The sequence below is a fragment of the Ranitomeya imitator genome, chromosome 10, assembly GCF_032444005.1.
Source record: "Ranitomeya imitator isolate aRanImi1 chromosome 10, aRanImi1.pri, whole genome shotgun sequence".
NCBI classification, from domain to species: domain Eukaryota; kingdom Metazoa; phylum Chordata; class Amphibia; order Anura; family Dendrobatidae; genus Ranitomeya; species Ranitomeya imitator.
Genome location: NC_091291.1, coordinates 119,642,066 through 119,656,634, shown reverse-complemented (window position 1 = coordinate 119,656,634; position 14,569 = coordinate 119,642,066). Strand labels below are relative to the sequence as shown.

Below are 14,569 nucleotides of genomic sequence, written 5' to 3'. Positions count from 1 at the left end.
CATTTCATGGGCATCCAGCTGCCATCGAAATATGCTCCCAGGCTCTTCTCTGTGTGAAGAGATTGGAAGGTCTTTATGTCTCCATACCAGATCCATCGAGAAGGAAGGTGATGATCATCGCTCGATAAGGACCAAATTCAGAAATAGTCAGATCAGATCTCCAAACTGTCTGCGGTGGTTCCTTCATGAGGGAAGTTGCACCTTTGTAGGGTCTTCTGCCTCCTGAGGTCCAATCCTAAGGCCACTGATCGACCACCGCTCCCTCCATCATGCAGGGTTAGTGGGTGACCAGAGATCCACGCGGTTGGTAAGGAATGGGTTACACGGTGGGACTCATCTATGGGGTTTTTCTTAGTATCCTTAAATCCCCTTTGTCTCCTTAAATAGATCTTTCGGTCCTTTGAACTTATTTATGGCATTTCCTTCATTAAAGAGCTAACGTTTTCAATCTGCTCTCCACCCATCGCCCTCTCCGCTCTCCCGTTTATGTCAGAGGACAGAACATCTTTTTCTGTTATCTTTAGATTACAAAGACCTTTCATGGTTTTCGATGTGTGTATCAAAGAGAGTTGGCTGCTTCATCCTTAAGACGGGGAATTATCCGGGGCTGGAGGGAATCTCAAATAGCGAATGACTTCACATGTCACAACCTTCACGTGACTCATTAACATGTGAACATGTCCCGCACCACGACTGGTGACTGATCGCTAAAAAAGCGATGACGGTCTTACAGAAGGAGAATAAAACAAGTGTCGTAGAGGAGATCATGCTCCATACTAACCCTTTATCGAGCCTCGCCACATGACGTAGGGAAAAATAAGTCATGGGACAAGGCTTGTCGTAGAGTCGACATTGACTTCTACGTTTGCTACTTTCGGTAGATGGCACCAGTGTTCTCGTCGTCTCTGAAGAGTCAATTGGCTTATTTCCCAGAGGAACACTGAATGGCCTATAAGTCTCCTCACACTGGCATGTCACTCTTCACAACGCAGGACCCTAGGAACATGGACTCATTAAAGCAGTCTCCCCATCATTTGAAGAGATGTATCCGCCAACATGCACCATCACTTCCTAGTTAGGAGTCAGTGGAGGCTTCCCACTCCCAGCGGATCCACTCATTTACCAGTGTTGTGTTATATAAATATTGTAGTATGGCCACTGGACAGGTCCTTGAGTTGAGATATACATCATCGAGTTTGGTAGCTTCGGTGATGTAAGCCCAGGAAAGAACGTATAGGGCCTATCAGGGCTGGGTTTTACAAGCAGTCAAATGAGATAGGTGGGACTGACTGCTCACATATCCCACCCCGGGGGCATGGTATGGCAGATAAAATGGAGACCAAGTGTCTCTTTCAGTGTCTGTGACTGGAGGTCTCCAGTGTGTTTGTTAAAGGTGACTGACGAGAGCGGGCAGACCTGCGCTACTATATAACCTAGTTACTTTGGGATTTTCCACAGCGCCGCAAATGGCTGTCTTTTTTGTTTTCTTATGCTGAGCGGTTTATGAAGTTGTAATAAACCAGCCTGGACTTTTTTAGTGAAACCACTTCCTGTGCCTACCTCAACCCCAGCTGAATTAGCGAACCCCCTACAAAATATATATACAAGTGCTTCTCCCAAAATTAGAATATCATAAAAAAAGTTAATTTAAGTTCTTCAATACAAAAAGTGAATCTCATTACCGTGTATAGAATCATTACAGAGTGATCGAGTTTCACTTTTTGTATTGAAGAATTGAAATAAACTTTTTGATGATGTATACAGGCGTTTCTCCCAAAATTAGAATATTTTGGGAGAAACACCTGTATACATATAGAAATTAGGCATATGGTTCCAGAGATTTGCGTCTTTTTATTTACTGCTATTGTTTATGGTCTTTACTTTTCTTTATAATAACCCATGTAATCGCCGAATTAATTTTTTTCATCCAGTCTCAATGCCCCGATGTATATCAGGCCTTTTTTTCCCCCTCAGGTGAATAACATCATCTCCTCACCCCTCCACTCCCCAGTGTATAACATCTGGCCCCTTGCCCACCTCCACCCACCGGGGTGTAAAATCCAGCCCCCTCCTCTTGGGCCGGCCACTCACATTTTTTTCCTCCTAAATCTTCCCCATCACCTGTGAGTAATATTATTGAGAAGTGTAAGGAACCGCGACGGTGGAGAATTGTAGCTTCCATCTTTTGGGGAACAGTTTGGGGATGGTCCTTTCTGTCCTCCATGACTGTGCCCAGTGCACAAGATCCGTACAGACACGGAGAGGGGAGTTTGGGTAGAAGAACATGACCGGCTGCACAGAGCCTGAACCCCAACCCCATCCAACGCCTCTAATGTGAGCCCAGCCTCCCCCAACATCAGTATCTGACCTCATACATGCTCCTCTGCATAAAGGAGCAAAGGTTCTCACAGACACCTCCAAAATCTTGTAGGAAGTCTACTCAGAAGAGCGGGAGCGGTTACACCTGCAAACTCCGCATTACTACCTACAGGTTTAGAATAGATCATAAAGCTCCTGTGAATGTATGGTGGAGGGGGGCACATACTTTTCTCCATATAGTGGATGTTGGAGAAGAGTAAATATAACCGTTTCACGTTAGCTTCTGCTGCCCTCTGCTGGCGAAGCTGGTGTAATGCATCAGCAAACTGTTCAGAAATTGCAAATTTGTGCAATTAGGCTGTTCATGTTCAGAATGCAGGAAATGACCCTTCCAGCAATGCACATGAATCTGTGACAAGTTATTTATCTGAATAGCAAAAAAAAAAAATGTCCTCTATGAAATGGGATTCCACTAGTGGCAGTAGTAAAATCATACCGATATATTCCCTTTTAAATAGATATCTCCATTTGACAGTTCTTCACATAGCGCGGAGCATCGTTGAGTGGGAATCAAACCATAGGGCATCCATCGTTTTCGATTAACTATAGTAATTCAGGGGTATTACGTTAGATGTGCCCCTAGCATTAGCCATTCGTAAAAAGGATCCCAATATGTTGCTTTATCATTCATGTTTAGTAAACTCTGGGCGGCAGGACGCACGCCCCAGCCTCTGTTTCCGGCCTCCTCCACTGGGTTCAGTATTGCAACCAGTTTCCAAATACTGCTGTCTACCAAGATGAGAACGTACAATGCTGCCCTCTGGTGACAGAAATGGGGTACTTCTATTTATAATGGAATTTACAAAAAAATGCCATATGTCCATAAAAGTGAAGCCCAGCACCACGTCAGCTCCTTCATAAGGAGGGATCTACTTTAAAAAAAATGGTGCAGAGACGGTGATATTTTCACCTTTGTGCAAAGTTAGATATATTCTGCTCTGATAGGAACATTACATTATATGCAAACTGGTCATAATGGGACATTCTATAGGATATGGAGGAGTATGGTGGCACTGTATGCACCCACGGGGTTCAATGAAGGCTCTTACAGATCTAGAACAGCATTATGTATGAATCCTTCATCACATTGCAAGCTGCAGGGTGCTACGACAAAAAAAAAAAAAGTAGCAAAAAAAATACTATCATTCCAATCGTGGTACCCCAGGGGTACAATGCGACCCTGTCCATATGCATTACACTGCAATGTACAAGCAGCATAAAGTGGTCTTTGATCTATTCACACCCAAAGTCAACATGTTGCCCCCCCAACCTAAAAGAAAGAAGTCACATGTTCACACCATATGCTGAAGATAAATGTGTCCAGTAGGTTGTCCAGACCCTGCCAAGTGCAGATTCTCCTCCATAGTCCCTACCCAGACACCTTCACCACTCTGGTGTTCAGCACATACATTTCACGCCGTGTCAGGTAATCCTTGAACAAGTAACGCGTACCCTCCCTGCACTGGGCAATGTCGACAACAATGGTGGCAGAGTCTCTGTACAACTATATGGAGTGTCTCTCTCAGTAATACAGGCTGGATGTGAGCTTTGTGTGTATCCAGGGTGCTGTGGTCTTCACTTGCCTTCAAGTATCAGCACAGCTCCAGAACTGCACTTCTTTCCTTTACATAGGATTTCCACCTTGGGTATGTAGCCCATTTTCTCTGCTCTCCATAACACTTTAGATACTTTCCCTTCTCTCCATTGCAGATCTGTGTACAACCCCCTTCTGTTATTTATAATATTGAAAGGAGCAGAGACATCAAGATCCAGAAGCTTTAGCAGAATTGCAAAATGCTATCAAATAAAGTTGCTTAATTTTGTATTTAGGAAGCGCATTAACAAAAAAAAAAAATAAAATAGTATTTACACCTTTGCACAGATTATTTTATTTTTAAGTCTCCCGTGAGCCCCTAACAAGACCAGACAGTACCATAGACTCTGGTCACTGGCACTTTCCTCCGTATGGTACGTGGTCACCATTCTGGAGATCCAAGTTTCCAGACCAGATTAGAACCCAGGTCCTCTAAATCATGGAGGGACATCATAGTTCTGCCCCTTTATTGTGAACTCAAGTCGCTCAGCTCGGTGCTGTAACCCAATGACATGACTTCTGCTCCCGGCACCATCATGGAAACAGCACAACTTACCTGCTGAGAAGTCATTTCTGGGGCGCCGATGCCGATTAATAGGCAGTACAGGATTCTCGGCCCACCAGGATCCAGGTCGATAGGACCGAGTGTGTGTAGCCACCAGCGCTGGACGCATTAGGTGAATGCTCAGGTATATAGAAGGTGTTGGGCCTCAATTACACAGATGCATTGTACTTCTATTTGTGCTAAATTTGATAAACAGCGCCACGTCTGGCCACTGGCTTTGTCTGGTATTGCAATTCTATCAGATCTAAATGGTAGGAGGCAGTGACCGTACCTAACCTATGCACAGGGGCGGCGCGGTGTTAGGTAATAAATAACCTGTAATTTCCAGTATAACAGCCACCCACCCCTCAATATATGAACATATAATCACCAGTGCTCGGATTGCCACATTTTGTGCTGCCACCTCCATCATCTGTACAGTAATGGGACCTTGTGCATTTCCCAAGACATTTGTATCATATATTGGGTTTATCATGCTGAGAGATAACTTAGAAGCAAAGGAAAAGGTTAAAGGCCGTGGACACAATTGATATGAAATATTTTTGTCTAGGTGAGTGGTTACCTTTTAGTTTCAGGCTGCAATCTTCCCAGATGGAGACTCCTCCAGATTCCGGATTTTTCGCTTGTTAGGAGTGTCTCTCCCAGTAATATAGGTTTGATGTGACGTCTGTATGTATCCATAATGATCTTAATTAGCTCATTATTAGCACAGCTTCTATCCTGCACTTGTTTAATCCTCATGTGTTTTCCCTCTGGTTTCTCTGCCCTCCCTGACAGTATAGATGTTGCCTCCCCTCTCCACATTGTGGAGATCAGATCTGTGTACAATCCCCTCCCTGCCGTCATATCTAACACTGAGACGAGGAAGCAGAGCGTTGTCAGAATAGCTTATGGATTTGTAACTTTTTATTTTTTTACAAAAGCATTCAGCTAGAGAAGAGGGCTTAAAGACACGCTGCAGCCGCTAAAAATGGTAAAAAAAAATAAAATAAATGTAGAGTTTTCAAAAAGTAGCTGAAACTTTTCATGTAGGAAACAAATGAACAATCAAAAAAAAAATTTTCTGTTTGAATGCACAATTAGCATTCAGAGGAGTTTCCAGCATTGACCCCTTAGTGACAAAGCCAGTTTGGTCCTTAATGATAAGCCAATTTTTGATACAGGAAAGAAATATATCTTGGTACCGTGTTAGCCAGTAGATAGAAAAATATTTAGAATTGAGAGACCTCAGTGGTTGATACCTTTTAACCATGCTGTTCTGTTTGGGTCATAGTGACCCGAACAGACTTTTTGCGGCCCTGTAGATTTTTTTTCTGTAAGTCTATAAAACTTGAGACTCCTTGACTTTTCCTCATTTGGGGGGACCTACCTATGAGTATTTTTTTTTTTTTTTCGTTTACTTTTTGCTACACGCAAAAAGTTACACTTGTTGTGTTCGGGTCATAGTGACCCGACATCGTTTTTTACAGCTGTGAGGCCATATTTTCAGTGAAATAAAGGAGTTATAACCTCAGTTGGGTCTATTTATTGCATCTACTATTGTATATCAATTGATTTATTTCCTAAATTATTTCAATGGGGTCGTACACGCGCTCTACCGGGGGTATGCATTGAGATCTGCGCACCATAAAAATGGCTTTATAATGATTATTTTTGGTGCGCAGTCTATTCTAAAATGTAGAGTGCATCCGGAGAGATCACTAGGTCTGCACTACACTTGTATATTATGCGCAGAACGGACTGCTCAGAACGCGCTGTCTAAGAGGTTTTTTTTTTTTAAAGCTGAACTGTAAAGTCTTGCAAATAATTTTTTTTTGCTAAGTAAGTCTGTCTTCCTGGCTTATCTGCTTGTTTTCAGAAGGGTTCTTATCTTCTCTGCTCTTATCAGTACACATATGCTAGCCCAGACATGTTACCTTTCAGTTTCTTTGGAGAGCAGCTGTGTACATACCTCTGTTCCAGGATATCTCTGTTCCAGGCAGTATCTTTGTGTTCTACAGGTATGTTGCTTGTTATGCTTTTACTAATCAATTCTATTGATAGATTGTATATTGTAAAGGAATACTTTTATTTTATTTTATTACATGTAATTAGTGTTATTACTGTGTGATACACTGCTCTACACTTAGCATGATAGATTGCTGGATATTGAGCACTGGTATGCTTTGATGTAGTATAGAAGCTCTTATTGTTTTTGAGGCTGTTTTTTTCTCTCAGACATTATTATTGTTTACTTACAAAGGTTTCTTTTTATTACAGTGTTGTCTACCACCTCATTTCAAAATGATGCTTCGACGCAAATGGCGTGAAGCTGAATTAGAGGAGTTCATGGATAACTCTGATTCAGATGACATTCCAGTGGAAGACGTGAGTGAAGAGGACCACATTAGTGAGGTGGGGGAAAAAAATGTAGAAACCTCGGAAATAGAAACTGATGAGGAACCTGATCCCCATGACAAATCAGACGGAAGAAATCCTTTCTAAAAATAAGGAAATAAGGTGGAATTTGCAGCCTCCTGATCAGGCTGGCAGAAGATCCTCTGCAAATATAATAAGTGCTAGTCCTGGCCCTACCAGATATGCAATTTCACGAATATCCAATATTGAATCTGCATTTGCATTATTCATAAATGTGAATATCCAAAATATTATCATACAAATGAGTAACATTGAAGGACACCGAGTGTACGGTGAGAAATGGAACAATTTAGACCCGAGTGCTCTAAATGCTTTTATTGGTCTGCTGCTCTTAGCAGGCGTATACAGGTCATACGGAGAATCTACTAAATCTTTATGGAATGCTGACAGCAGTCGACCAATATTTAGAGGAACTATGTCCCTTCAAAGGTTTCACGTCATTTGGCGGTTATTGCGTTTTGATAATAAAATAGATCGAAATGAACGCAGATGTATAGATAAGCTTGCCCCCATTAGAGTCATTTGGGACAAATGGGTAGAAATTCTGCCAAAATTGTACAACGTTGGGGGGAAGCAGTAACCGTTGATGAGCAACTAGTTTCATTTCGTGTTAGGTGCCCATTTCGTCAGTATATACCAAGCAAGCCGGCGAAGTACGGGATAAAAATATGGGCATTATGTGACAGCACAAGCTCTTACCTTTATAATGCACAGGTGTATACTGGCAAAACACCAGGACAAAGAGTTGAAAAAAAAAAAAAAATCAGGGGATGAGAGTTGTCCTTGATTTGACGAATGGTCTCAAAGGTCAAAATGTAACTTGTGATAATTTTTTTTTACTTCATACCAACTAGGGCAAATGTTACTAAAGCGCGACAACTTACCATGTTGGGTACGATCAGAAGAAACAAGCCTGAACTACCACAAGGTATTTTTGGGAAAAGAAGTGTACATAGCTCTATGTTTTACTTTACTCCAAATACAACGGTTGTTGTGTATGTGCCAAAAAAATAAATAAAAACGTCATACTAATGAGTACTAACCACCATGATAATGAAGCAAGTACACGGGAAGATAGAAAACCAAATATGATCTTGGACTACAATGCAACCAAAGGTGGTGTAGACACATTAGACCGACTCATTGGTACATATTCCTGCAAAAGAAAATCAAATCGGTGGCCAATGATTCTCTTTTACAACATTCTGGATTTGTCAGCCTGTAATTCTTTGGTGTTGTGGAGGGAAATCAATCCCAATTGGAACCCCAACAAACTCCATAAAAGAAGACTATTTATAGAAGAACTGGGGAAGTCACTGGTTAGGCCTTACACCAGGAACAGAAGCAGCAGCAGGCCTGGTACGAAGCATCCATCAACATGCCCAGGACAGTGAAGCCATGTCCTCCACAAGCGCTTCTACCCCCACGGCCTCTTCCGGCATCAAAAGAAAAAGATGCAGCTATTGCCCTTCTACTTGTGACAACAAGACGAGCATAACATGTTCTGGCTGTAAAACATTTCTATGCAAAAATCATGTGTATTGTTTTTCATGCAAGAATCCGTAACTTTATATGATCATGTAAATATATTCACATTGTAATGTTTATTATCTTTCATTTTTTATCACAAAATGTTTGATTTGATTTTGTTTTTTTTTACAAAATATGTGTAGTTTTCTATTTTTGTTTTGCTCATTGATCTGTTTTTTCAGAATAAAAACAAAAAAAAGAAAAAAGATTTCTAGTTCATTTTTCTTTTACTACCAAACATGTTCACAAACAGTCTAGTAAGCAAAAAGTATATAAAAAAATGGAGATAGAGTGTCTAAAATCAAGGTTTAATAAGCCGGGTCATAGTGACCCGGAACACTACAAGTGTATAGTAAATGCGAACAAAACAGCAGGATTAATGGCTAACTGAAAAGATGGTAACAAATTGCAAGCTTTCGAGACTACATACGTCTCTTCATCAGGCATCGGTCTGTGCCTGATGAAAAGACCTGCGTAGTCTCGAAAGCTTGCAATTTGTTACCATATTTTCAGTTAGCCATTAAAAGGTATCAACCACTGAGGTCTCTCAATTCTAAATATGAAGCCAATTTTTACAATTCTGACCACTGTCCCTTTATGAGGTTATAGCTCTGGAACGCTTCCATGGATCCCAGTGATTGTGAGATTTTTCATGACATATTGTACTTTGTGTTACTGGTAAAATTTCTTAGATATGACTTGCGTTTATTTGTGAAAAAAAAAACGGAAATTTGGCAAAACTTTTGCAAGTTTTAAAGTTTTAATTTTTGAACCCTTAAATCAAAAGAGTGATGTCACACAAAATAGTTAATAACATTTCCCACATGTATACTTTACATCAGCACAATTTTGGAAACAGTTTTTTTTTTTCGTTAGGAAGTTATAAGGGTTAAAAGTTGACCAGCGATCTCATTTTTCCTACAAAATTTACAAAACCATTTTTTTTTTTTTTAGGAACCACCTCACATTTGAAGTCACTTTTGGGCGTTTTCTATCATAGACCCCTCAAAGTGACACCAATCTAAAAACTGCACCCCTCAAGGTGCGCAAAACAACATTCAAGAAGTTTATTAACCCTTCAGGTGCTTCACGAGAAGTAAATCAACGTGGGAGGAAAAAAAAAATGAAGATTTAACTTTTACCTCAACAATATTTTACTTTAGACCCAAACTTTTTTTTTTTTAATTTTCATAAGGGCAAGAAGAGAAAATGGACCACAAACTTTGTTGTGCAATTTCTTCGGAGTACACCGATGTGGGGGAAAACCACCGTTTGGGCGCATGGCAGGGCTCAGAAGGGACGGAGCACCGTTTGACTTTTTGAACGCAACATTGGCTGGAATCAATGGTGGCGCAATGTCACGTTCGGAGACCCCCTGATGTACCTAAACAGTAGAAGACCCCTAAGACCAACTCCAACTCTAACACAGCCCTACCCCTGACCCCAACCACCACACCCCAACCCTAGGAAGGAAGCAGGCATGTTTTTCGAATCCTGGAAAACCAGTTCAATCATCTTTTCCATAATCACCTCTGATTCTTTTCTTACAATTGACATGGGAGTAAAAAAAATAAAAATTGTAACCCTCGAAGCCTCGGGCACATCATCATATTACAGGTCACCTGTGGCGGCCATACAGCTTTGTACAGAGTCTCCATAAATGGCCATATGTACAAAAGGTATAAAGAAAAAATTGCATGTAAGAGGATAGTTCTGTACATATAGTACTCACCTGAGGACGGCACATAGTGTGCTGGCCTGATGATCTGCATCCATAACTGCATGCTATGCTCCTCTGGTCATGTAACAGTATCCAGTGAATAAGGAGACGGAAGAGCGGATGTGTGAAGGTATTTTATGTTTAATACATCTGAAAAGTATGCATATACAAAGAACTGAAACATGGAACAAAGCATTGGTTCAATACTAATGAGTCTACAAGTTATTAATTTGGGAAGTTGGAATATATTCACTACATATTTAAAAGAACTCCGGACAAAAAAAAAAAAAAAGTGGATGTTTGGTAAAAATCGTTATTAACACTGGTGTCTACCTGTTTATATTCAGACTGTAATCCCGCCCCCGAGGACCCGTGGGTAACATTCGCATGCAAAAAAATGTACATTAAATGGGCAATATCCTGACTGGTCCCTCAAGTGGAAGGCAAAAAAAAAAAAAAAATAAAGTAAAACCTCAGGGGCATGAGTAGAGGGGATTGGCATTAGTCGAGGCAGAAAGGAAGAAAATCTAATCGTAAAGGAGACGCCAGTAACAAATAGGTAGAATATCAACCCTATCGAGTGGAAAAAACGGAAAGGGACATGCCAGGAAAAGTTACACCTAATGCAGGACCAGAAAGGGTGGAGGATGACCATTATAGACGGGTAATAAATGTATGATCCCTGGGGGGGAGGTTGACGAATGAGACCCACTTTATAGTCAAAGTCGCGTTTCAGTCGGAGTATACTGAGCATGTGCGACCAGTTGGAGTATACTGAGCATGTGCGACCAATGCTCCATTTAACTGTCCATAACAGTGGTGGTCGCACATGCTCACTACCGCTTTTTTTTTTTCCCCATACAGGGATTTTGGGCCCCTTCTTTGCAGTAGGGGGGTCTCGGTAGCTAGATCCCCAGTGTTCACGCATTTATCATTCATCCTATAGATAGATGATGGTCGTTTAAAGGGACAACTCCTCTAACGAATCACCAAAAATGATCCCTGAATGTTCCGCCCCCACAGGCCTGTGCATAAGCGGTGTTCGTTTTCCGCGGAACGTTCCTTTAACAATTCATCGTGGTAAAAAAAAATAAAAAATGGGGGGGTATAGTATAGGAATAGGACGTATAGGCAATGTCCCTTTATTACGAAGTATGGAGAGAGATGGGCCGAATAAACAGATTAAAAAAAAAAAAAAAATTAGTCTGTTATGTATGAAGCACGCCTTGCTCTTAATATAAGACATTAGAAACCGTAAATATATAATAAAATAAAAAAGGAAAGAAAAAAAAAAGCAACGATCAAGAGTTTGTATTTTTCTCTCCTGTATACACACTAATCATTAAGGAAATCCGTGTTGCTGGGCGTGCGTTTCACACCTGACCACTTGCTCTGAGTGGCGATGATCGCGGGGGGCCTTTGTTATCATTGCAAAGGGGGGAAAAAAACAATTAAAAAGTTTATATTTCATTTTTAGTTGATTTAAACATTTTTTTTAACTTTTTTTTATTGTTTGCTTTTTTGTTTTTTTTTTATATATATATTTTTTTTCAGTTTGACGCAGACACCAGCTTTGGAGAATGATAAAGGGAAAGGGACGGCTGGAGGGTGTTCATAGCAGCACACACTTGCGTTTCTTCTTGGGCTCCGGAGGTTCCAGTGCGGCCAGTATCGCTTCATCAAATACATTCTTTAGGCCTTTCTGGAAGGGGTTAAAGAGAGAGAAATGGGCACTCTCATTTTTAAGATTTTTTTTTTTTTTGGAAACACAAAAATATTGAAATAAATAAAAGTCAAAAGCAAATCTTAATCCATCTACGATATGGCACGTGAGCCGTGGCACCGGCGCACACATGAAGGGCTCTGGGCACACAGTCAACAGGACAAGCAGTCAGGAAAGGAGGCGGCGAGCAGAATGGGCAACCTGCAAGGACGACTCCGGGAGACACGCTCACGTGGAGACACCGGGGCACAACGCTCTTCTCACGGGCCAGAATAAAGGTCCTCGCTTCTAACCAGTTTTGGAGAAGTCTCTTTGACCAAGTCCTTCACAGCTCTCCATGTACAAGCCAGGATTTACAGAGATGGCCGCCGGGGAGGGGGCACATGTACAAGACAGTAACAGCAGCCATTTATACACAGTAACTTACAAGAGTCAGAGCAAAAAATACAGAACGTAATCTAAACCCAGAGGCCATACTTCACTTACACCATGTCACTGCAAGGCCAAACTAGCTACATTGTAGCCACAAAAGAGCCCCTTTAAGTGCAAATCAAGGGAGTCCCTGTCACCTCCCAACTCCTAAAAATGGAGGGAGAGGAGGAAAGGGCAGGCGGTCGGACGGTCAGGCAGAGGGGGAAAGGGCGGTTGGACAGTCAGGCAGAGGGGGAAAGGGCGGTCGGGACAGTAAGGCAGAGGGAGAGGGGGAAAAGGGCGGTCAGACAGGCAGAGGGAGAGGGGGAAAGGGCGGTCGGACAGTCTGGCAGAGGGACAGGGGGAAAGGGCAGTCGGACAGTCAGGCAGAGGGAGAGGGGGAAAGGGCAGTCGGACAGTCAGGCAGAGGGAGAGGGGGAAAAGGGCGGTCGGACAGTAAGGGCAGTCGGACAGTCAGGCAGAGGGAGAGGGGGAAAGGGCGATCAGACAGGCAGAGGGAGAGGGGGAAAGGGCGGTCGGACAGTCAGGCAGAGGGAGAGGGGGAAAGGGCGGTCAGACAGGCAAAGGGAGAGGGGGAAAGGGCGGTCGGACAGTCAGGCAGAGGGGAGAGGGGAAAAGGGCGGTCGGACAGTCAGGCAGAGGGAGAGGGGGAAATGGCGGTCGAACGGTCAGGCACGGGAGAGGGTGAAAGGGCGGTCGGATGGTCAGGCAGTGGCGGAAAAGGGCGGTCAGACAGTCAGGCAGAGGGGGAAAGGGTGGTCGGACAGTCAGGCAGAGTGAGAGGGGGAAAGGGCGGTCGGACGGTCAGGCAGAGGGAGAGGCGGAAAAGGCCGGCGGTCAGGCAGAGGGAGAAGGGGAAAGGGCAAGCGGTTTGTCAGGCAGAGGGGGAAGGATGGTCGGTCAGTGAGAGGGGGAAAGGGCGGTCTGGGGGGAAAGGCAGAAAGGGAGGAAGAGGGAAAGGCGCATGGTGAAATCTTAAATACCCCCATCACACAAACTCCTCTCCTTCCCCAATGCATAAAAGCTAAGGGAGGATCTGACCTTAATTTTGTCTCTATAGGATAGGAGGCACTATAAAAGACGCACTAACAAAACCTAGATTTTTTTTTAACCTATAAATTATAGGTGGACCTTTGCTTTAGTGATTCAGTGCCATGAGTCATTAACCCAGTCCACCCTTAAGACACGCACCCACCACTGCTTCAACAGACAACGAGCAAAGCTTACATACAAAACCTGTAATACTCATCGCTTTTTGTATTATACCTTTAATTTAATTTATTTTTTTTCCATCTTTTACGGAGAGAATATTTAGGCCACCCAAGAAACCATTAAGAGAGTCCAATTTTTGCCTTGTGAGCAATAAAGCAGAAAACGAATGCAGGCAACACAGGAAAGAGGGGACGAGGTGGGGGGGAGGGGGTGGTCGGTAAGGAAAGACGCACAGGTTTTGCCAACATCTTGCTTTTATTAGAGTTTTTGCTTGTCGCTTGTGTCGTTCTTGTTAATTTGCTACAGAAGATGAACATAATAAAGCAGCATCGGAGAGAAAGAGTAGAGAGAGGCGGGGAGGAAACGGTTAGGGGGGCTTAGAATATACAGCACTTCCTTTTTGGCTGAGTTTCTGGAGGCTCGAGGGCAGCTAGGATAGCCTCATCAAACACATTCTTCAGACCTCTCTACAAGACACAGGGAAGGAAAGAGAAGAGCAGCCAGGTTAGAGGATTAGGAAGAAATTAGCAGCAGATATTAAAAGGAAAAAAAAAATGCCGAAATTATTCCTGATTAGAGACGTCATGCCATTGTTAGTATGGTTAGAGAAGGAGGCGGACATCCCTAGCTGGAGCACACACTCGCCCATTGTGCATGCTTGGGCCCCATGGAGAGAAATGACACCGGGGGTAAAATATGGCTGCTCCAAAATATAGGGGAGGACTTCTACGCCAACCTAGCCATCCACCTTGGAAAGCGCTCAGCCAAACTTCCATTAAGTAAGTATTTGGATTTCAGAAAGCCCTTAAAAAAAAAGGGGAAAAAAAAGAAAAAGAAAAAAAAGAAAAGATCCTTACCCCGTCCCAAGGTCCGGCACTGAGTCTCCATTCAGAGCTGATATCACAAACAAGGTTGCAGCCAATTTGTGACCTTCAGCAAGTGACTGCAGCGCTGTCGACATGACCTCAGCGCTGCAGACAATTAACAGACACAGGG

The 14,569-nt window shown here is 42.7% G+C and overlaps 1 protein-coding gene and 1 long non-coding RNA gene across 3 annotated transcripts in view; one reads left to right on the top strand and one right to left on the bottom strand.

The window, feature by feature from the left end:
* Window positions 1-6,356: 6,356 nt before the first annotated feature.
* On the top strand, window positions 6,357-8,554 carry LOC138652150 (uncharacterized). The gene is made up of 3 exons (XR_011315587.1): window positions 6,357-6,538; window positions 6,798-6,905; window positions 7,811-8,554. It is a non-coding gene; the product is annotated as an uncharacterized lncRNA (long non-coding RNA).
* Window positions 8,555-10,329: 1,775 nt separating this feature from the next.
* CDC42 (cell division cycle 42) overlaps window positions 10,330-14,569 on the bottom strand; it is a 44,918-nt gene continuing 40,678 nt past the window's right edge. The window contains exon 6 of one of the 2 annotated variants that reach the window (XM_069741487.1): window positions 10,330-11,908. In XM_069741487.1, the coding sequence (XP_069597588.1) occupies window positions 11,819-11,908 (90 nt within the window). In that variant the 3' untranslated portion in view covers window positions 10,330-11,818. Of the gene's footprint in view, window positions 11,909-13,809; window positions 14,041-14,569 lie in introns of those variants that run through there. The other variant, XM_069741488.1, reaches the window with a different exon arrangement.